At 54.0% G+C, this 22,049-nt stretch overlaps 1 protein-coding gene across 4 annotated transcripts in view; it reads right to left on the bottom strand.

Moving 5' to 3' along the window:
* spaca6 (sperm acrosome associated 6) overlaps nt 1–20,267 on the bottom strand; it is a 38,261-nt gene extending 17,994 nt beyond the window's left edge. For all 4 annotated transcript variants that reach the window (XM_072250854.1, XM_072250852.1, XM_072250853.1 and 1 more), the window contains exons 1-8: nt 19,857–20,267; nt 17,883–17,966; nt 15,175–15,243; nt 14,498–14,521; nt 13,431–13,511; nt 10,907–11,007; nt 8,893–9,049; nt 1,442–1,638 (exon numbers count right to left, since the gene is read on the bottom strand). In XM_072250854.1, the coding sequence (XP_072106955.1) occupies nt 1,442–1,638; nt 8,893–9,049; nt 10,907–11,007; nt 13,431–13,511; nt 14,498–14,521; nt 15,175–15,243; nt 17,883–17,966; nt 19,857–20,067 (924 nt within the window). In that variant the 5' untranslated portion in view covers nt 20,068–20,267. The remainder of the gene's footprint in view (nt 1–1,441; nt 1,639–8,892; nt 9,050–10,906; nt 11,008–13,430; nt 13,512–14,497; nt 14,522–15,174; nt 15,244–17,882; nt 17,967–19,856) is intronic.
* Between the last annotated feature and the right edge of the window lie 1,782 nt (nt 20,268–22,049).

Raw genomic sequence — 22,049 nt, 5'->3', positions numbered from 1 at the left:
TCCCAGCCTGCATCGGGTCTCGCCAATATATAGAAGGCCACATCGGAGCACCGGACGCAGTATATCACCCCAGCTGACACACAGGTGAAGTGTCGCCTCACCTGGAAGGATTGTCTGGGGCCCTGAATGGTGGTAAGGGAGGAAGTGTAAGGGCATGTGTAGCACTTGTTCTACTTACAAGGATAAGTGCCGGGAGGGAGATCAGTGGGAAGGGATGGGGGGGGGGGGGACGAACGGACAAGGGAGTCGCATAGGGAGCGATCCCTGCGGAAAGCAGGAGGGGGAAGATATGCTTAGTGGTGGGATCTCGTTGGAGGTGGCGGAAGTTACGGAGAATTATATGTTGGACCCAGAGGCTGGTGGGGTGGTAGGTGAGGACAAGGGGAACCCTATTCTAGTGGGGTGCGGGAGGATGGGGTGAGAGCAGATGTGCGTAAAATGGGAGAGATGCGTTTGAGAGCAGAATAGGCTTGGAACATGGCTTGTTCCACAAAGCCAACGAAAAGGCAGGCATAGCTGGGACCCATACAGGTGCCCATGGCTGCATCTTTAGTTTGGAGGAAGGGGGAGGAGCCAAAGGAGAAATTATTAAGAGTAAGGTCTAATTCCGCTAGACGGAGCAGAGTGGTGGTAGAGGGGAATCCAGAAGAAGTGGAGAGCTTTGAGACCTTCCTGGTGGGGGATGGGAAGTATATAGGGACTGGACATCCATGGTGAAAATAAAGCAGTGGGGGCCAGGGAACTTAAAATCATCGAAAAATCATACAAACACATTGGGCTGAATGGCGGGAGGTGGGGTGGGGGGGCCTGAGGATACCAGTTTTTCATTTTGTACCCAAGGGGAGGATGCATCATCTTGTGTTTGCTATGCAAATGAAGGCTGTATTAAGCCAGCAGAAGGCACATCAGCTTTCATTCGGCATAAGAGAGCTCAAGAGGAGGGTATATTGTCCAGAATTTGCCCCCCGCCCAAGGGGAGGCCTCTGCATTTGGTATGAGGGAGGTGGGGGGGGGGGGTTTGAGGTCTCCTTGGATACCAAACCCTGAGGGTTTTGGCCAATGTTCCCTCTAGTTTGTAATGACCAGTGGGTGCAATTTTTTCCCAGTGACAACTGCATACACACACTTCTTTTAAAAAAAGGTATAAATAGCCAGTTCTAAAATCTGCAGGCAAATCATCACAAACTCCAGGTTTCCAACACCGTCCACATCAGGAACCGGAAAAAGAAATGTGATTGTGTATTTACTTAACATGCCATAGGGATAGATGGTGACCAGCTTTTGTGTGCAGTTTAAATTCTCTTGTGGGCTCACACACTTTTGAGGGAAAACGGTGACAGCCTGTATTTGGGACCCCCACGGCATGGTACGCGAGCAGAGGGTGTCTGGTTTCGAGGGAGGGCCGTTTCCCCCCACCCCTCACAGCGATGACTGCACTTACCCCAGGCCAAGGATGAAGAGGAAGGTGGCAAGGGCAATGGCAGCTGTGAGCTGGGACTCTGTCCGTCTCCGCAAGACGCTCGTCCTCCTTCAGCAATGGTTTAGCAACTGGGGGCTTCAGGGAACCTCGCTCCTCCCCTAGAACTTTCTGGAACATCACCTGCAGGTCCTTGCTACTCTGCAGAGTAGTGCGGGTCACTGGTGGGGGAGTGAGAGACAGGGTGAAGCCAAACTTCCTCTCTCCTCATCGCCCCTCGCACGGCACACCCACCTCACTCCCCCTCCCCGCTCCTCCCACAGCACACCCTCCTCACTCCCCCTCCCACAGCACACCCTCCTCACTCCCCCTCCCACGGCACTCTCTCCTCACTGTCCCTCCCAGAGTGACCCTCCTCCTCACCCCTCCCACAGCACACCCTCCTCACTCCCCCTCCCAGAGTGACCCTCCTCCCCACCCCTCGCACGGCACACCCACCTCACTCCCCTCCCACAGCACACCCTCCTCACTCCCACTCCCAGAGTGATCCCCCTCCCTGCCCCTCGCACGGCACACCCACCTCACTCCCCCTCCCAGAGTGACCCCCCTCCCCGCTCCTCCCACAGCACACCCTCCTCTCCTCCCCTCCCCGCTCCTCCCACGGCACACCCACCTCACTCCCCCTCCCAGAGTGACCCCCCTCCCCGCTCCTCCCACAGCACACCCTCCTCACTCCCCCTCCCAGAGTGACCCCCCTCCCCGCTCCTCCCACAGCACACCCTCCTCACTCCCCCTCCCTGCCCCTCCACAGCACACCCTCCTCACTCCCCCTCCCACGGCACTCTCTCCTCACTGTCCCTCCCAGAGTGACCCTCCTCCCCACCCCTCCCACAGCACACCCTCCTCACTCCCCCTCCCCGCTCCTCCCACGGCACACCCACCTCACTCCCCCTCCCAGAGTGACCCCCCTCCCCGCTCCTCCCACAGCACACCCTCCTCACTCCCCCTCCAGAGTGACACCCCTCCCTGCCCTCCCACAGCACACCCTCCTCACTCCCCCTCCCACGGCACTCTCTCCTCACTGTCCCTCCCAGAGTGACCCTCCTCCCCACCCCTCCCACAGCACAACCACCTCACTCCCCCTCCCAGAGTGACCCCCCTCCCCGCTCCTCCCACAGCACACCCTCCTCACTCCCCCTCCCACGGCACTCTCTCCTCACTGTCCCTCCCAGAGTGACCCTCCTCCCCACCCCTCCACCAGCACAACCACCTCACTCCCCCTCCCAGAGTGACCCCCCTCCCCGCTCCTCCCACAGCACAACCACCTCACTCCCCCTCCCAGAGTGACCCCCCTCCCTGCCCCTCCCACAGCACACCCTCCTCACTCCCCCTCCCACAGCACACCCTCCTCACTCCCCCTCCCACGGCACTCTCTCCTCACTGTCCCTCCCAGAGTGACCCTCCTCCCCACCCCTCCCACAGCACACCCACCTCATTCCCCCTCCCAGAGTGACCCCCCTCCCCGCTCCTCCCACAGCACAACCACCTCACTCCCCCTCCCAGAGTGACCCCCCTCCCCGCTCCTCCCACAGCACACCCTCCTCACTCCCCCTCCCACAGCACACCCTCCTCACTCCCCCTCCCACGGCACTCTCTCCTCACTCCCCCTCCCAGAGTGACCCTCCTCCCCACTCCTCCCACAGCACACCCTCCTCACTCCCCCTCCCACAGCACACCCTCCTCACTCCCCCTCCCACGGCACTCTCTCCTCACTGTCCCTCCCAGAGTGACCCTCCTCCCCACCCCTCCCACAGCACACCCACCTCATTCCCCCTCCCAGAGTGACCCCCCTCCCCGCTCCTCCCACAGCACAACCACCTCACTCCCCCTCCCAGAGTGACCCCCCTCCCCGCTCCTCCCACAGCACACCCTCCTCACTCCCCCTCCCACAGCACACCCTCCTCACTCCCCCTCCCACGGCACTCTCTCCTCACTCCCCCTCCCACAGCACACCCTCCTCACTCCCCCTCCCACGGCACTCTCTCCTCACTGTCCCTCCCAGAGTGACCCTCCTCCCCACCCCTCCCACAGCACACCCACCTCATTCCCCCTCCCAGAGTGACCCCCCTCCCCGCTCCTCCCACAGCACAACCACCTCACTCCCCCTCCCAGAGTGACCCCCCTCCCCGCTCCTCCCACAGCACACCCTCCTCACTCCCCCTCCCACAGCACACCCTCCTCACTCCCCCTCCCACGGCACTCTCTCCTCACTCCCCCTCCCAGAGTGACCCTCCTCCCCACTCCTCCCACAGCACACCCTCCTCACTCCCCCTCCCAGAGTGACCCCCCTCCCTGCCCCTCCCACAGCACACCCTCCTCACTCCCCCTCCCAGAGTGACCCCCCTCCCCGCTCCTCCCACAGCACAACCACCTCACTCCCCCTCCCAGAGTGACCCCTCTCCCCGCTCCTCCCACAGCACACCCTCCTCACTCCCCCTCCCAGAGTGACCCCCCTCCCCGCTCCTCCCACAACACACCCTCCTCACTCCCCCTCCCACAGCACACCCTCCTCACTCCCCCTCCCACGGCACTCTCTCCTCACTGTCCCTCCCAGAGTGACCCTCCTCCCCACTCCTCCCACAGCACACCCTCCTCACTCCCCCTCCCAGAGTGACCCCCCTCCCCGCTCCTCCCACAGCACACCCTCCTCACTCCCCCTCCCACAGCACACCCTCCTCACTCCCCCTCCCACGGCACTCTCTCCTCACTGTCCCTCCCAGAGTGACCCTCCTCCCCACTCCTCCCACAGCACACCCACCTCACTCCCCCTCCCAGAGTGATCCTCCTCCCCACCCCTCGCACGGCACACCCACCTCACTCCCCCTCCCACAGCACACCCTCCTCACTCCCCTCCCAGAGTGATCCCCCTCCCTGCCCCTCGCATGGCACACCCACCTCACTCCCCCTCCCAGAGTGACCCCCCTCCCTGCTCCTCCCACAGCACAACCTCCTCACTCCCCCTCCCTGCCCCTCCCACAGCACACCCTCCTCACTCCCCCTCCCTGCCCCTCCCACAGCACACCCTCCTCACTCCCCCTCCCTGCCCCTCCCACAGCACACCCTCCTCACTCCCCCTCCCAGAGTGACCCCCCTCCCTGCCCCTCCCACAGTGGCCCCCCTCCCCGCTCCTCCCACAGCACACCCTCCTCACTCCCCCTCCCACAGCATTCTCTCCTCACCACCCGTCCCACAGATCTGACCCCGTGGGTGAATGGAATCTCCTTCCTATTTGGCTGACCTCTCATTCCGAGACCAGAACCCCTGTTCCTAGTCTCTCCCGCAGGGGGAAGGGAGGGGAGAGGAGGGGGAACTCTCTTCACACATGTCCAGATCACCTGGTGAGAGCCCCTCTCATTTCCTGCATATTGGTGTACATTTTGGGTCACCCCATTACAGGAAAGGTGGGGGGCTTTGGGGAGGGTGCAGAGGGGTTCAGCAAGACGCTGACTGGATTAGAGGGCGTGAAGAAAAGGAGAGGCTGGACTAACTGGGGTTGCTTTCTCTGCAGCAGCAGAGGCTGGGGGCGGCAGACAGCTCTATCGTTTTCCTTCCAGGGTACAACTGTCAATCGATCAGAGAGGTCAGTTCAAAGGACATGATGGGGCAAGTATTTTTACATCGAGTGGTGGGTGCTGCCAGTGGTGGTAGTGGAGGCAGATACGGTAGGGGTGTTTAAAAGGCTCTTAGACATGTGAATGTGCAGAGAACGGAATGATATGGACACATGGTCTTGAAACTAACCCTTCAGCCCATTATGTTGTGACAAACCAATTAAATGAGTAACCACAGGGATCGCTCCCTACACGACTCCCTTGTCCATTCATCCCCCCCATCCTTCCCCACTGATCTCCCTCCTGGCACTTATCCGTATAAGCGGAACAAGTACTACACATGCCCTTATACTTCTCCCTTACCACCATTCAGGGCCCCAAACAGTCCTTCCAGGTGAGGCAACACTTCACCTGTGAGTCGGCTGGGGTGATATACTGCATCCGGTGCTCCCGATGTGGCCTTTTATATATTGGCGAGACCCGACGCAGACTGGGAGATCGTTCCGCTGAACACCTACGCTCTGTCCGCCAGAGAAAGCAGGATCTCCCAGTGGCCACACATTTTAACTCCACATCCCATTCCCATTCTGACATGTCTATCCACGGCCTCCTCTACTGTAAAGATGAAGCCACACTCAGGTTGGAGGAACAACACCTTATATTCCGTCTGGGTAGCCTCCAACCTGATGGCATGAACATTGACTTCTCTATCTTCCGCTAAGGCCCCACCTCCCCCTCGTACCCCATCTGTTACTTATTTTTATACACACATTCTTTCTCTCACTCTTCTTTTTCTCCCTCTGTCCCTCTGAATATACCCCTTGCCTATCCTCTGGGTCCCCCCCCCCACCTCATCTTTCTTCCCAGACCTCCTGTCCCATGATCCTCTCGTATCCCCTTTTGCCAATCACCTGTCCAGCTCTTGGCTCCATCCCTCCCCCTCCTGTCTTCTCCTATCATTTTGGATCTCCCCCTCCCCCTTTCAAATCTCTTACTCACTCTTCCTTTTGACAAGGTCCCACACAGGAGATTAGTGTGCAAACTTAAAGCACACGGTATTGGGGGTAAGGTATTGGTGTGGGTAGAGAGTTGGTTAGCAGACAGGAAGCAAAGAGTAGGAATAAACGGGACCTTTTCAGAATGGCAGGCGGTGACTAGTGGGGTACCGCAAGGCTCAGTGCTGGGACCCCAGTTGTTTACAATATATATTAATGACTTGGATGAGGGAATTAAATGCAGCATCTCCAAGTTTGCGGATGACACGAAGCTGGGTGGCAGTGTTAGCTGTGAGGAGGATGCTAAGAGGATGCAGGGTGACTTGGATAGGTTGGGTGAGTGGGCAAATTCATGGCAGATGCAATTTAATGTGGATAAATGTGAAGTTCTCCACTTTGGTGGCAACATTATTATCTGAATGGTGGCCGATTAGGAAAAGGGGAGGTGCAACGTGACCTGGGTGTCATTATACACCAGTCATTGAAAGTGGGCATGCAGGTACAGCAGGCGGTGAAAAAGGCGAATGGTATGCTGGCATTTATAGCGAGAGGATTTGAGTACAGGAGCAGGGAGGTACTACTGCAGTTGTACAAGGCCTTGGTGAGACCACACCTGGAGTATTGTGTGCAGTTTTGGTCCCCTAATCTGAGGAAAGACATCCTTGCCATAGAGGGAGTACAGAGAAGGTTCACCAGATTGATTCCTGGGATGGCAGGACTTTCATATGAAGAAAGAATGGATGAACTGGGCTTGTACTCGTTGGAATTTAGAAGATTGAGGGGGGATCCGATTGAAACGTATAAGATCCTAAAGGGATTGGACAGGCTAGATGCAGGAAGATTGTTCCCGATGTTGGGGAAGTCCAGAATGAGGGGTCACAGTTTGAGGATAGAGGGGAAGCCTTTTAGGACTGAGATTAGGAAAAACTTCTTCACACAGAGAGTGGTGAATCTGTGGAATTCTCTGCCACAGGAAACAGTTGAGGCCAGTTCATTGGCTATATTTAAGAGGGAGTTAGATATGGCCCTTGTGGCTACGGGGGTCAGGGGGTATGGAGGGAAGGCTGGGGCGGTGTTCTGAGTTGGATGATCAGCCATGATCATAATAAATGGCGGTGCAGGCTCGAAGGGCCGAATGGCCTACTCCTGCACCTATTTTCTATGTTTCTATGTTTCCTTCAGTTAGTCCTGACGAAGGGTCTCGGCCTGAAACGTCGACTGTACCTCTTCCTACAGATGCTGCCTGGCCTGCTGCGTTCACCAGCAACTTTGATGTGTGTTGCTTGAAATGAGTAACCAAATGACCAACCACACGAATCCCTTCTGCCTATGCAATATTCATATCCTTTCATTTTCCTCACATTCATGTGCCTATGTAAACGTCACTTAAAATCCCTGATGTATCAGACTCTACCAGCACCCCGGACAGCACATTCCAAACACCCCCTTTGAAATTACCCCCCCCCCCCACCCACCTTCAATGCGTGCTGTCTGGTGTGAGACTTTTCAGCTCAGGGGAAATTATAGAGTCTGTCTTCTCTACCTCTGCTTCTCTACCTCTGCGAATCTTATATCCCTCATTGCATCGGCAGAAGGGTTTTAGTTTATGAGAGACTCCCGATGCCGGAAGCAGGAATAACTACAAGCTGCTGGAGGAAGAGTAGGTCAAGCTTTGGGAGGGGGAAGGAATTGTTGGTGTCTTGGGTCGTCAGTTCTGAGTCGGTGGGCTGAGGGGCCTGTTCTCAGCTGTATTGTTCCGTTTTCTAGATGCTGCTCCATGTGCTGGTCTCCCCGACATCTGATAATCTTGTACCACACCCTCCCTGTGGTTATACCCCAATGCAGGCATCAGAGGTAGCAATGGGTTGTCACTGACCATTCACAACCATGTGGCCAGATTCTACATTCGCGAACGACACCACCACGGTGGGCTGTATCAACAAATAACAAGTCAGAGTACGGGAAGGAATTGGAGAGATTAGTGACATGGTATCATGACAACAATGTCAACTAAACAAAAGAGCTGGTCATGGACTTCAGGAAACGTTGGGGGAGGGGGAGATGATGCACATCCTCCTGTCTACATCAACAGGTTGAGAGATTAAAGTTCCTAGGAGTGAACATCACCCGCAGTCTGTCCCGGTCCAACCACAGAGATGCTCAAGAGAGCTCATCAACTCCGCTGCTTCCCCAGGAGGCCAAACAAATTTAGCCAGTCTCATTGACTCTTACCAATTTTTAATCAATGCACTATTGAAAACATCCTATCCGGATGCATGGCGGCTTGGTACATGAGCCAATGAATGAACACTTGAAACTGCAGAGGGTTACCAACACAGCTCAGCACATCACATCACAGAAACCAACCTCCCTCCCTGGATTCTGTCTACACTACCTCAGTAAAGCAGGCAGCATCATTAAAAACCTCACTCACACTAGACATTCTCCCATCCCCCCCCCAATCGGGCGGAAGGTACAGAAGTCTGATGTACCACCAGGCTCGAGGACAGCTTGTACCCCGCTGTAATCGGACTCTTTAACAGTCCCCGGAACAATAAGATGCACAGTAATGATCTGACCTGTGTGCATGCCAAGCTTTTCACTTCTTCCTACTTCTCCTTAGCGATAGCCCCTTCTCCCCTTTCTCTCTCCAAGCTCAAGGAATGAATGAACGGTATTGAATGGACTCAACCTCACTTTGAGCCATGCACCACACTTCCTGCCTGCACCGCACTTTCCCTGTAACTGTAACACTTTTATTCTGCATTCTGTTATTGGTTTCTCGATGTACTGATGTGCTGAAAGTACCTGCTGGTTTTCACTCTACCCATGACAATAATAAACCGGTGCACACTGGCGGCTGACTGACCAGTGAGGTGGAAGAACCGGCGTAAGAGGATGGTGTCCTTGCTGATAATGTCACAGGCGTAGGTGCCACTGTTCTTGGTCTTCACCTTGTTGATACTGAGGGTGTCGTCAGCGCCAACGTGCAGGACTTTGAACTGTTCGATGATGTCACTGCGGACCTGAGTGCCAAGGGGTTGACAGTCACACTCCGGGGTGAGGGTCACGCTACACCCCGTCGTATGGACGAGGGGGAAACGTAGACGAGTAGAATCATACAGCACTACAGCACTGGGACAGGTCTCTAGGCCCATCAGATCAGTTCTGGCTTAATCTTCATCCCAGGCTCATCAACCTGCACCTGGACCAATCCCCTCCGATGCTTCTGATAAATGTCATAATGGAACCCACACCCACCACTCCTTCCACACTCACAACACCGTCTGAGTGAACCCCTCAAGCTCTCCTTAAATATTTCACCTTTCACCCTTAACCAATGACCTCTTGTTCTAGGCTCACCCAACCTCAGTGGAAAAAGCCTGCTTGCATTTTCTCTCTCTATACCCCTCATATTTTTGCCTATCGCTATCAAATCTCCTCTCATCTTCTTGTGCTCCAGGGAGTAATGTCCTTACCTACTCAACCTTTCCTTATAACTTAGGTCCTGGAAAATTTCTCTTCACTCTTCCAATCTTTTCTGCAGATAGGTGACAGACTGCTCAGAACTTTCAACATAGTCACATCCTATAGCATCCCACCTCCTGTACTCTGTGCCCTGAAAGTCCTAAAATCTTTCTTTATCACCCTATCCACCTGCCACACCACTTTCAAGTACTTATGCATCTGAATCCCAAGGTCCATCTGTTCGGCATTCCTCAGGACCTTACAGGAACAGGCCGTTGTTCTGCACAGTTAAACACCTAACTGATCCTTTCTGCCAACACAGGGTTCATATCCCTTCATTCTCTGTACATTTATGTGTTTATCTAATAGAGTCTGAAATGCCTGCATAGTATTTGCCTCCACCACCAATCTTTGTGTAAAAGAAAACTCACCTTTAAAGTTTCTCTTCCTCTCATTTCAACACTGGAGGGAAAAGAACACCAATTATCTACCCTATCTATGCCTCTCATAATCTTATAAACTTCTACTAGGTCTCCCCTCAGTCTTCTACTGCTCTAGAGAAAACAACCGAAGTTTGTCCAAACTCTTCCCATAGCCCACACCCTCTAATCCTGGCGAACCTGTTCTGCACCCTCTCCAAAGCCTCAAAATTGTTCATAAGCCTTTCAGTATCTGGGAGATTTCAACATGATCCAAACTCTCCCCTACATTCTTCTGAGTACAGGGCAAGAGCTCCTCATATATTAACCCATCCATTCCCATGATCATTCTCACAAACCCTTTCCAATGCCGGCATATCCTTTCTTAGATAAGGTGCCCAAAACTGCTCACAATACTCCAAGTGTGGTCTCACCAATGCCTTATAAAGCCTCAACATTACATCCTTGCTTTTATATTCTAGTTCTCTCGAAATGAATGCTAACATTGTATTTGCATTCCTCACCACCAACTCAGCTTGGAAAGTGACCTTTAAGAATCCTGCAAGGACTCCCCAGTTCCTTTTACCTCAGATTTCTGATATTTTCCCTGTTTAGAAAATAGTCTATAGTCTTTATTCCATGCACCAAAGTGCGTGAACATAAACTTCCCTACGTTATATTCAACCAGCCACTTCTTTGCAGAGTTGTTGGCGGGCAACAAGAGTCATCATGAGGCACAGAAAGGAAGAGATGGATCACCGGCACAGTGGGGTGGGGAAGAAATGGGTCATGGGCAGATGAAGCTTCATCCCAGCAAGGATAAGATAAAAATGTGACCTGACCAACACCTCAGCGGCCACGACATGACCTGACCCTCGGCGGCCACGACATGACCTGACCCTCAGCGGCCCTAACCTGGCTTTAAGATTCTGGTCCTCTTGAAATCAACACTGGAGTAATGGAGGAAAAGAGAGGAATTGCAGATTGAAGGCTTACCTTAGCAATCCTCCAGATGACAGTGTTGATCTTCGGAAGGTTAAAGGATGCTTGACATTTCATTGACACATGCCCCGTCTCATTGACTTTCACATCTTCGACTGCAAGGATCACAAACAATATCAAAAATTTGGTGAACTAGTTTCTGCCCACCCACCGCATTCAGAGTGTATGGTGCCCAGCGAGTGTGTCGGTGTGCAGAGTGAGTCCAAGAGAGTGTGCCGGTGTGCACTGTGGTTCCAGCGAGCGTGACGGGGCGCACAGCCGGAGCCTGCGAGCATGTCGGGGCGCACAGCTGGTCCCCGCGAGCGTGTTGGTGTGCACTGTGGTTCCCGCGAGCGGGTCGGGGCGCACAGCAGGTCCCCGCGAGCGGGTCGGGGTGCACAGCCGGAGCCCGCGAGCGTGTCAGGGCGCACAGCCGGTCCCCGTGAGCGTGTCGAGAGCCCGCGAGCGTGACGGGGCGCACAGCCGGTCCCCGCAAGCGGGTCGGGGCGCACAGCCGGTCCCCGCAAGCTTGTTGGGGCACACAGCCGGTCCCCGCGAGCGTGTCGGGGCGCACAGCCGGAGCCCGCGAGCGTGTTGGGGCGCACAGCCGGAGCCCGCGAGCGTGACGGGGCGCACAGCCGGTCCCCGCAAGCGGGTCGGGGCGCACAGTCGGAGCCCGTGAGAGCGGGTCTGTGTGCAAAGGAGGGACTAGGGTGCATATTGGTATTTATGACGGATCCTGGGGAATGCTGTTGGTATTTGCTGGCGGCCCCAGGGACCGTGTATGTATTCAGAGTCTCCGCGAATATGGCCCAATTCACAGAAGTTCCATTGAGCATGTTAGTATTTACAGGGGTCCTGCGTATTTAAAGGGGTTCCGGGGGAGCATTTCAGTAATTATGGGGAACTCAGGGAGGATGTTGTTGTTTACGTGGGTCTTGGAGAGCATGTCGGTAGTTAGAGGACCTGAGGAGAGTTAGAGAGTTAGGTACTTACAGGGGGTCCCAGGAAGCCTGTCTTTATTTACAGAGAGTCCTGGGGCAAGTGTCATTATTTCCTGGGGGGGGGGGGGGCGGGCGGACGGTGGGGGGAGGGTGCAGGTACCTTTGAGCATGTTGGTATTTACAAGGGTAGTGTGTCAGTATTCACAGGGGGTCCCGGGGAGTGCGTCGGTATTCACAGGGGGCCCCGGGGAGTGCGTCGGTATTCACAGGGGGCCCCGGGGAGTGCGTCGGTATTCACAGGGGGCCCCGGGGAGTGCGTCGGTATTCACAGGGGGCCCCGGGGAGTGCGTCGGTATTCACAGGGGGCCCCGGGGAGTGCGTCGGTATTCACTGGGGGTCCCGGGGAGTGCGTCGGTATTCACAGGGGGCCCCGGGGAGTGCGTCGGTATTCACAGGGGGCCCCGGGGAGTGCGTCGGTATTCACAGGGGGCCCCGGGGAGTGCGTCGGTATTCACAGGGTGCCCCGGGGAGTGCGTCGGTATTCACAGGGGGCCCCGGGGAGTGCGTCGGTATTCACAGGGGGCCCCGGGGAGTGCGTCGGTATTCACAGGGGGCCCCGGGGAGTGCGTCGGTATTCACAGGGGGCCCCGGGGAGTGCGTCGGTATTCACTGGGGGCCCCGGGGAGTGCGTCGGTATTCACTGGGGGTCCCGGGGAGTGCGACGGTATTCACTGGGGGTCCCGGGGAGTGCGACGGTATTCACTGGGGGTCCCGGGGAGTGCGTCGGTATTCACAGGGGGTCCCGGGGAGTGCGTCGGTATTCACTGGGGGTCCCGGGGAGTGCGTCGGTATTCACTGGGGGTCCCGGGGAGTGCGTCGGTATTCACAGGGGGCCCCGGCGAGTGCGTCGGTATTCACAGGGGGCCCCGGCGAGTGCGTCGGTATTCACAGGGGGCCCCGGCGAGTGCGTCGGTATTCACAGGGGGCCCCGGCGAGTGCGTCGGTATTCACAGGGGGCCCCGGCGAGTGCGTCGGTATTCACAGGGGGCCCCGGCGAGTGCGTCGGTATTCACAGGGGGCCCCGGCGAGTGCGTCGGTATTCACAGGGGGCCCCGGCGAGTGCGTCGGTATTCACAGGGGGCCCCGGGGAGTGCGTCGGTATTCACAGGGGGCCCCGGGGAGTGCGTCGGTATTCACAGGGGGCCCCGGGGAGTGCGTCGGTATTCACAGGGGGCCCCGGGGAGTGCGTCGGTATTCACAGGGGGCCCCGGGGAGTGCATCGGTATTCACAGGGGGTCCTGGGGAGTGTGTTGGTATTTACACGGGATCTAGGAAGGGATTACCAGTTGGACAGAGGGAAAAGGTTCGGGAAGATGCTTCAGGTCTCATGGCGTGCCCGCTGAGTGATTCTGCACTGATACGGGGAGCCTGTATCCCAGTGCCGTTCACAGTACAGAGAAACCAGTGGCATAGGACTACAGTCCCATTGTGCTCCACCTAACCCTCCCCAGCACCCTGTCTAAGGGAGAGCCCACATTACCAACAGCAGGGGGACATGGGGACGTAGCCTGGGTTACTTACAAAACATGACCTACTTGGGCAACTGAAGGGGATCCCATTGCAGTTCCGCATCCTGCAGCGAACACAGTCAAAGTAAGTTGCTGCTGGATTAATCCCTGGGGAACAGAGACTGTGTCAGGCTGGGGGTGAGACTCAGCAAGTTCAGTCCTTGTAGATCTTCATGTCTCCATGAACCCTCTGGCCCTACACGCTTCCCCATCTCTTTGACGCCTTCTGGCCCCTACACTCCTCCCCTTCTCAGTGACCCCATCCAGCCTCTACACCCCTCCTCAAATCTGTGACCCTATCCAGCCCTGCACCTCTCAGCAAATCTGTGACCCCATCCAGCTCTACACTCCTCCCCTTCTCAGTGACCCCATCCAGCCTCTACACCCCTCCTCAAATCTGTGACCCTATCCAGCCCTGCACCTCTCAGCAAATCTGTGACCCCATCCAGCTCTACACTCCTCCCCTTCTCAGTGACCCCATCCAGCCTCTACACCCCTCCTCAAATCTGTGACCCTATCCAGCCCTGCACCCCTCAGCAAATCTGTGACCCCATCCAGCCCTACACTCCTCCCCTTCTCTGTGACTCCATCCAGCCTCTACACCCCTCCCCAAATCTGTGACTCCCTCCAGCCCCAACACCCCTTCTTGTCTCTGTGACCCCCTCCGGCCCCTACATCCTCCCTGTCTCTGTGATCCCATCTGGCCCGTACACCCCTCCCTGTTTCTGTGACCCGCTCCGGCCCCTACACTCCTCCCCATCTCTGTAACCCCATCCAGCCGCTCTATCCCTCCCGTCTCCGTGAACCCTCCCACCGCCAACAAGCTTCCCGTCCGTGAAACCTTCCAGCCCCAACACTGCTCCCAGTCTCTGTGACACCCACTGGCCCCAACATCTCTCCCGATCTCCGTGGTGCCCTCCAGCCCCTGCAACCCTCCCTACAAGACTCTGTGATGCCCTTGTGGGCATGAGATCTCAGCACCACCATTGCAAGGAACAGCTGCTGATTCTCTCCACCATGCCACCAATAACTTTCAGAACCAGTCCCCAGCTGTGAGAAGTGCCTGTGATTAGACTCTGGATTCAAATACTCACCACATGTTTGGTTACAAGCTGTTGCTGAAGGTGAGAAAAAGCAAGACAGTCATCAGATTTTACAAATGATAGCTCACGGCATCTAAATAACTTCAAAATATATTGCACATTCTGCACGGTGCTCCCGGTGTGAGTCTGACCCAGGGATACAGAGACTGGAACTGTGCACGGTGCTCCTGGTGTGGGTCTGACCCAGGGATACGGAGACTGGAACTGTGCATTGTGCTCCTGGTGTGGGTCTGACCCAGGGATACGGAGACTGGAACTGTGCACGGTGCTCCTGATTTGGGCATGTGGCGATGATAGACCACCTGCCCGCAGGATGATCATGCAACCTCCACTAACCAGTAGGACCAGAAACCAATCTGATTGTCGAATTGGATTGGTGGTATCGTCTACAGCCCTTCTGCCCATTAACTCCATGCTAACCCTCAACCTTACATTGGTGGCTGGTGTGTGCCTAGCCACCACAGTCCCCCGTGATGTTTTGCTGATTCACACCCCTCTTCTTAGCAGAGTGAAATAAACTCCCTGAACTCGAGGGACTTAACGCATCACCTTCCCCCTCCCTAGCCCTGCCCACTCCAATCGCCCTGTCAACACCACCCTGGAAGATGGAATGAGTTCCAGAGAAAGCTCACTCATCTCGAACCAAGCAGAGGAGGGAGAAATCAAACCTTTCTTCAGCTTGTAGACTTTGTTCAGGACATACTTCTCTACCTGTCCAAGCAGACTTGCATAGGATTCTAGGGGGCAGAATAAACGTTTTAGGCTGATCTTCAGAAACAGAGGGTGACACAAAGAATAAAGCAAGCCTCTTCATGAACAACATGCAGAGATACCGAGGAGCAGACTGGGAGGCAGATTTTGGAAAAGTGCAAAAATAACAGCTTTGTTATCATGGGTGACTTTAACTTTCCTAATATTGATTGACACCTGATTAGTTCCAAGGGTTTAGACGGGGCAGAGTTTGTTAAGTTTGTCCAGGACGGATTCCTGTCACAGTATGTGGAAAGGCCGACTGGGGGAATGCCACACTAGATCTAGTATTAAGTAACGAACCAGGTCAGGTCACAGATCTCTCAGTGGGTGAGCATTTGGGGGACAGTGACCACCGCTCCCTGGCCTTTAGCATTATCATGGAAAAGGATAGAATCAGAGAGGACAGGAAAATGTTTAATTGGGGAAATGAGGCTATAAGGCTAGAACTTGCAGGTGTGAATTGGGATGATGTTTTTGCAGGGAAATGTACTATGGACATGTGCATCTCTTGCAAGATGTTAGGGATAAATTTGTCCCAGTGAGGAAGATAAAGAATGGTAGGGTGAAGGAACCATGGGTGACAAGTGAGGTGGAAAAGGTGGTCAGGTGGAAGAAGGCAGCATGCATGAGGTTTAGGAAGCAAGGATCAGATGGGTCTATTGAGGAATATAGGAACTTAAGAAGGGGCTGAGAAGAGCAAGAAGGGGGCATGAGAAGGCCTTGGTGAGTAGGGTAAAGGAAAACCCCAAGGCATTCTTCAATTATGTGAAGAACAAAAGGATGACAGGAGTGAAGGTAGGACCGATTAGAGATAAAGGTGGGAAGATGTGCCTGGAGGCTGTGGAAGTGAGCGAGGTCCTCAATGAATTCTTCTCTTCTGTATTCATCAATGAAAGGGAACTTGATGACAGTGACGACAATATGAGTGAAATTGGTGTTCTAGAGCATGTTGATATTAAGGGAGAGGAGGTGTTGGAGTTGTTAAAATATATTAGGACGGATAAGTCCTGGGGGCCTGACGGAATATTCCCCAGGCTGCTCCACGAGGCGAGGGAAGAGATTGCTGAGCCTCTGGCTAGGATCTTTATGTCCTCATTGTCTATGGGAATGGTACTGGAGAATTTGAGGGAGGCGAATGTTGTCCCCTTGTTCAAAGAAGGCAGTAGGGTTAGTCCAGGTAATTATAGACCAGTGAGCCTTGCATCTGTGGTGGGAAAGCTGTTGGAAAAAATTCTTAGAGATAGGATCTATGGTCATTTAGAGAGAATCATGGTCTGATCAGGGACAGTCAGCATGGCTTTGTGAAGGGCAGATCATGTCTAACAAGCCTGATAGAGTTCTTTGAGGAGGTGACCAGGTATATAGATGAGGGTAGTGCAGTGGATGTGATCTATATGGATTTTAGTAAGGCATTTGTCAAGGTTCCACATGGTTGGCTTATTCAGAAAGTCAGAAGGCATGGGATCCAGGGAAGTTTGACCAGGTGGATTCAGAATTGGCTTGCCTGCAGAAGGCAGAGGGCCGTGGTGGAGGGAGTACATTCGGATTGGAGGGTTGTGACTAGTGGTGTCCCACAAGGATCAGTTCTGGGACCTCTACTTTTTTGTGATTTTTATTAACGATGTGGGGGTAGAAGGGTGGGTTGGTAAGTTTGCAGATGACACAAAGGTTGGTGGTGTTGTAGATAGTGTAGAGGATTGTTGAAGATTGCAGAGAGACATTGATAGGATGCAGTAGTGGGCTGAAAAGTGGCAGATGGAGTTCAACCCGGAGAAGTGTGAGGTGGTACACTTTGGAAGGACAAACTCCAAGGCAGAGTAGAAAGTAAATAGCAGGATACTTGGTAGTGTGGAGGAGCAGAGGGATCTCGGGGTACATGTCCACAGATCCCTGAAAGTTGCCTCACAGGTAGATAGGGTAGTTAAGAAAGCTTATGGGGTGTTAGCTTTCATAAGTCCAGGGATAGAGTTTAAGAGTTGCAAGGTAATGATGCAGCTCTATAAAACTCTGGTTAGGCCACACTTGGAGTACTGTGTCCAGTTCTGGTCACCTCACTATAGGAAGGATGTGGAAGCATTGGAAAGGGTACAGAGGAGATTTACCAGGATGCTGCCTGGTTTAGAGAGTATGCATTATGATCAGAGATTAAGGGAGCTAGGGCTTTACTCTTTGGAGAGGAGGAGGATGAGAGGAGATGTGATAGAGGTGTACAAGATAATAAGAGGAATAGATAGAGTGGATAGCCAGTGCCTCTTCCCCAGGGCACCACTGCTCAATACAAGAGGACATGGCTTTAAGGTAAGGGGTGGGAAGTTCAAGGGGGATATTAGAGGAAGGTTTTTTACTCAGAGAGTGGTTGGTGCGTGGAGTGCACTGCCTGAGTCAGTGGTGGAGGCAGATACACTAGTGAAGTTTAAGAGACTGCTAGACAGGTATATGGAGGAATCTAAGGTGGGGGGTTATGTGGGAGGCAGGGTTTGAGGGTCGGCACAACATTGTGGGCCGAAGGGCCTGTACTGTTCTATGTTCTATGTTCTAACATCCCTCCCACTACCCTCGTGTCACCCAGCCTAAGGGGAGCCTTCATGGGGACAGTTTGACAGAGAGCATCTTCCCCTCTTACCCTTTGGCATCGCTCTGCTCCTCCTCTTAATGAACCGGAGAGCCCTTGAATAAGTCGACTTTAACAGTTTGAAGTCCGCGGGAACTGCAAAGGGAGATATGAGGCTAGGGACAGAATTGTAAGTGGCAAGTGAATACAGTCTGCCCCCTTGGAAAAGGAGTTCAGGAGGGTGAAATTCACCCCACACAACTCACAGATCACTACTAATCCGTGTGAGTTACCAAATTAAAATTCACCCCACACAATTCCCAGTGATAAATTTTGTCTTGCATCCTTACAGAGCATTCTATCACCTCTGTACGATGGAGAAGGAGGCACACTGCTGCAAAGATGACCGCAGGCTAGAGAACCGTACAGGCTCTTTAATCCACTTGTTGATGCGCCGATAATTTAATCTACTTTAAGATCAGTCTAACCCTTCACTCCCGCACAGCTCAACAGTTTTCTGTCATCTAACAATCTCAAAAATGTCCCTGTCATCTCTGGCAGGTGTTCCACCAACCCACATGCTCTGTGTAAAAACAATTACCTCTGACATCCCCACCCACATACTTTCCTCCAATCACCTTAAAATCATTCCTCGTTGTATTAGCTGTTTTCGCCTGTTTATCCATTCAATCTCTGCCTCTTTTCATCTTGACCATCTCTATCAAATTGCCTCTCATCCTCATTTGCTCCAAAGAGAAAAATCCCTGGTTCACTCAGCCTATCCACATAAGACCTGCTCTCCAGCCCGGACAACATCTGTGAGGATGCTCTCTTTGCTGGAGTGTAGATTTGCACCAGTACGTTCTGGGGAAGGTGGAATTTTACTACAAGAAGTTGGTAAAGGCTGAGCTTTTTTGTTCATGTAGGCGATCCAGTTCTCTCCGAGACCGCTTCAGCTGCCAGGATGCAAACTCAGTCTGGTTCTCTGCCCCACCCACATCACCACCCCTACAGCGGACACTCCAGGGGTTGGGTGGGTCGCAGAGATAGGGAGGGGTGTAAGACCCAGGGTGGGGTCACAGAGACAGAGGAGGTTACTGTGACAGGGAGGAATATAGGGGCTGGAGGGGCCACAGCGATGGGGAGGGGGTTACAGAGACAGGGAGGGGTGTCGGGGGTTACAGAGACGGGGAGGGGCGAAGGGGGCCAGAGGGGGTTACAGAGACGGGGAGGGGCGAAGGGGGCCAGAGGGGGTTACAGAGACGGGGAGGGGCGAAGGGGGCCAGAGGGGGTTACAGAGATGGGGAGGGAGTCACAGAGATGGCGAGGGGCGTAGGGGGCCAGAGGGGGTTACAGAGACGGGGAGGGGCGTAGGGGGCCAGAGGGGGTTACAGAGACGGGGAGGGGTGAAGGGGGCCAGAGGGGGTTACAGAGATGGGGAGGGGCAAAGGGGGCCAGAGGGGGTTACAGAGACGGGGAGGGGCGAAGGGGGCCAGAGGGGGTTACAGAGACGGGGAGGGAGTCACAGAGATGGCGAGGGGCGTAGGGGGCCAGAGGGGGTTACAGAGACGGGGAGGGAGTCACAGAGATGGCGAGGGGCGTAGGGGGCCAGAGGGGGTTACAGAGACGGGGAGGGGCGTAGGGGGCCAGAGGGGGTTACAGAGACGGGGAGGGGCGTAGGGGGCCAGAGGGGGTTACAGAGACGGGGAGGGGCGTAGGGGGCCAGAGGGGGTTACAGAGACGGGGAGGGGCGTAGGGGGCCAGAGGGGTTTACAGAGACGGGGAGGGGTGTGGGGGCTGGAGGGGGTTACAGAGACGGGGAGGGGCGTGGGGGCTGGAGGGGGTTACAGAGACGGGAGGGATGTGGGGCTGGAGGGGGTTACAGAGACGGGGAGGTGTGTGGGGGCCGGAGGGGGTTACGGAGACGGGGAGGGGTGTCAGGGCAGCGAGTGGCTCTCTACACACCCGAAGTCAGTCGGTCGGTACTGGGTGCTCCGCCCACACCTCACCGGCAACACCGGGACGAGGAATTTTCCGCCCACTTACCCACTCGCATCCAGTACAAGTGTCTGCTCTTCATCAGCTCACTGATGGGCAGCCAGCAACTGTCCGCCTGCTGCTCCTCCAAGGACTGTCCTATGTATTCGGTACAGAACTTTTGCGACGAGCCGGTGAAGCAAAGGAAGCAGGTCCGGGCGGGGCAGAGGTGGGCGGCCATGAGGAGGAGACAGAGCAAGGGCAGACCTAGTCTGGGCATTATCGTAACAATCCTGTGATCACTGGACCGGCCAGGGAGTTCACCGCCTCTTTCCCTCCCGGCAAAGGAGCGGACATCGGGTGGAATTTGAATATTATCAACAGGCCGCCACCGGATGGGGGGGGGGGGTCAGTGCCACTGAAAAACTCCTCCACTGCCGCAAGCACTGCCCTTCGGTCGTCAGCACCGACCTGACCCGCATCCTTCCCCCCATTCTGACGTCAGAGGGTCGGGGGGAGGAGCCTCTATCTCTCTCACCAGCCTGATTCACTTCTCTTTATCGTCATTCCGCTGTCACGTGTCCCGAAAAGGTGTTCAACCCGCAGAACTTTGTTGATATAAATGACTATTACAACCACGGATTTTGATCAATGTAACTGAAAATTTTTATTTTTGTTTTCACAGTACAGCCCCAAAAACAGAAAATTGTAAAGCAAACTAAAAATTCAAAAACTGAAATGTCAGCAGTCCAAAAGTATTCACCGTCCCATTTGCTTAGTACTTAGTTGAACCACCTCTCGCAGATATTACAGTCAGTAGTCTTTTTGAATAATCTCTATTAGCTTTGCAAGATTCCTCCTTTTAAATTTGCTCAAGCTGTGCCAGGTGAGTTGGGGATCCACAGTGGACAGAGATTTTCCATGGTCAGAACTTGTCTGGGCCACCGAAACACGTCAACTTTCTGCATTTTAAGCCACTCCATAGTTGCTTTGGGTCATTGCTTGCCGAAAGACGAACGTGGCAAAGATGTGATCGGTAGTTGGGAAGCCTTCAAAGGAGAAATTTTGAGAGCGCAGAGTTTGTATGTTCCTGTCAGGATTAAAGGCAAATTGAATAGGAATAAGGAACCTTGGTTCTCAAGGGATATTGCAACTCTGATAAAGAAGAAGAGGGAGTTGTATGACATGTACAGGAAACAGGGAGTGAATAAGGTGCTTGAGGAGTATAAGAAGTGCAAGAAAATACTTAAGAAAGAAATCAGGAGGGCTAAAAGAAGACATGAGGTTGCCTTGGCAGTCAAAGTGAAGGATAATCCAAAGAGCTTCCACAGGTATATTAAGAGCAAAAGGATTGTAAGGGATAAAATTAGTCCTCTTGAAGATCAGAGTGGTCGGCTATGTGCGGAACCAAAGGAAATGGGGGAGATCTTAAATAGGTTTTTTGCGTCTGTATTTACTAAGGAAACTGGCATGAAGTCTGTGGAATTAAGGGAAACAAGTAGTGAGATCATGGAAACTGTACAGATTGAAAAGGAGGAGGTGCTTGCTGTCTTGAGGAAAATTAAAGTGGATAAATCCCCGGGACCTGACAGGGTGTTCCCTCGGACCTTGAAGGAGACTAGTGTTGAAATTGCAGGGGCCCTGACAGAAATGTTTAAAATGTTGCTGTCTACAGGTGAGGTGCCGGAGGATTGGAGAGTGGCTCATGTTGTTCCGTTGTTTAAAAAAGGATCAAAAAGTAATCCGGGAAATTATAGGCCGGTAAATTTAATGTCGGTAGTAGGTAAGTTATTGGAGGGAGTTCTAAGAGACAGAATCTACAAGTATTTGGATAGACTGGGACTTATTAGGGAGAGGCAACATGGCTTTGTGCGTGGTAGGTCATGTTTGACCAATCTATTGGAATTTTTCCGAGGAGGTTCCCAGGAAAGTGGATGAAGGGAAGGCAGTGGATATTGTCTTCATGGACTTCAGTAAGGCCTTTGACAAGGTCCCGCATGGGAGGTTAGTTAGGAAAATTCAGTCGCTAGGTATACATGGAGAGGTGGTAAATTGGATCAGATATTGGCTCGATGGAAGAAGCCAAAGAGTGGTAGTAGAGAATTGCTTCTCCGAGTGGAGACTTGTGACTCGTGGTGTACCACAGGGATCAGTGCTGGGTCCATTGTTATTTGTCATCTATATCAATGATAATGTGGTAAACTGGATCAGCAAATTTGCTGATGAAACAAAGATTGGAGGTGTAGTAGATAGTGAGGAAGG

Source organism: Mobula birostris, unplaced genomic scaffold (genome assembly GCF_030028105.1).
Source record: "Mobula birostris isolate sMobBir1 unplaced genomic scaffold, sMobBir1.hap1 scaffold_714, whole genome shotgun sequence".
NCBI lineage: Eukaryota > Metazoa > Chordata > Chondrichthyes > Myliobatiformes > Myliobatidae > Mobula > Mobula birostris.
The sequence above is the reverse complement of the archived record's forward strand: the minus strand, read 5'-3'. Positions and strand labels throughout refer to the sequence as shown.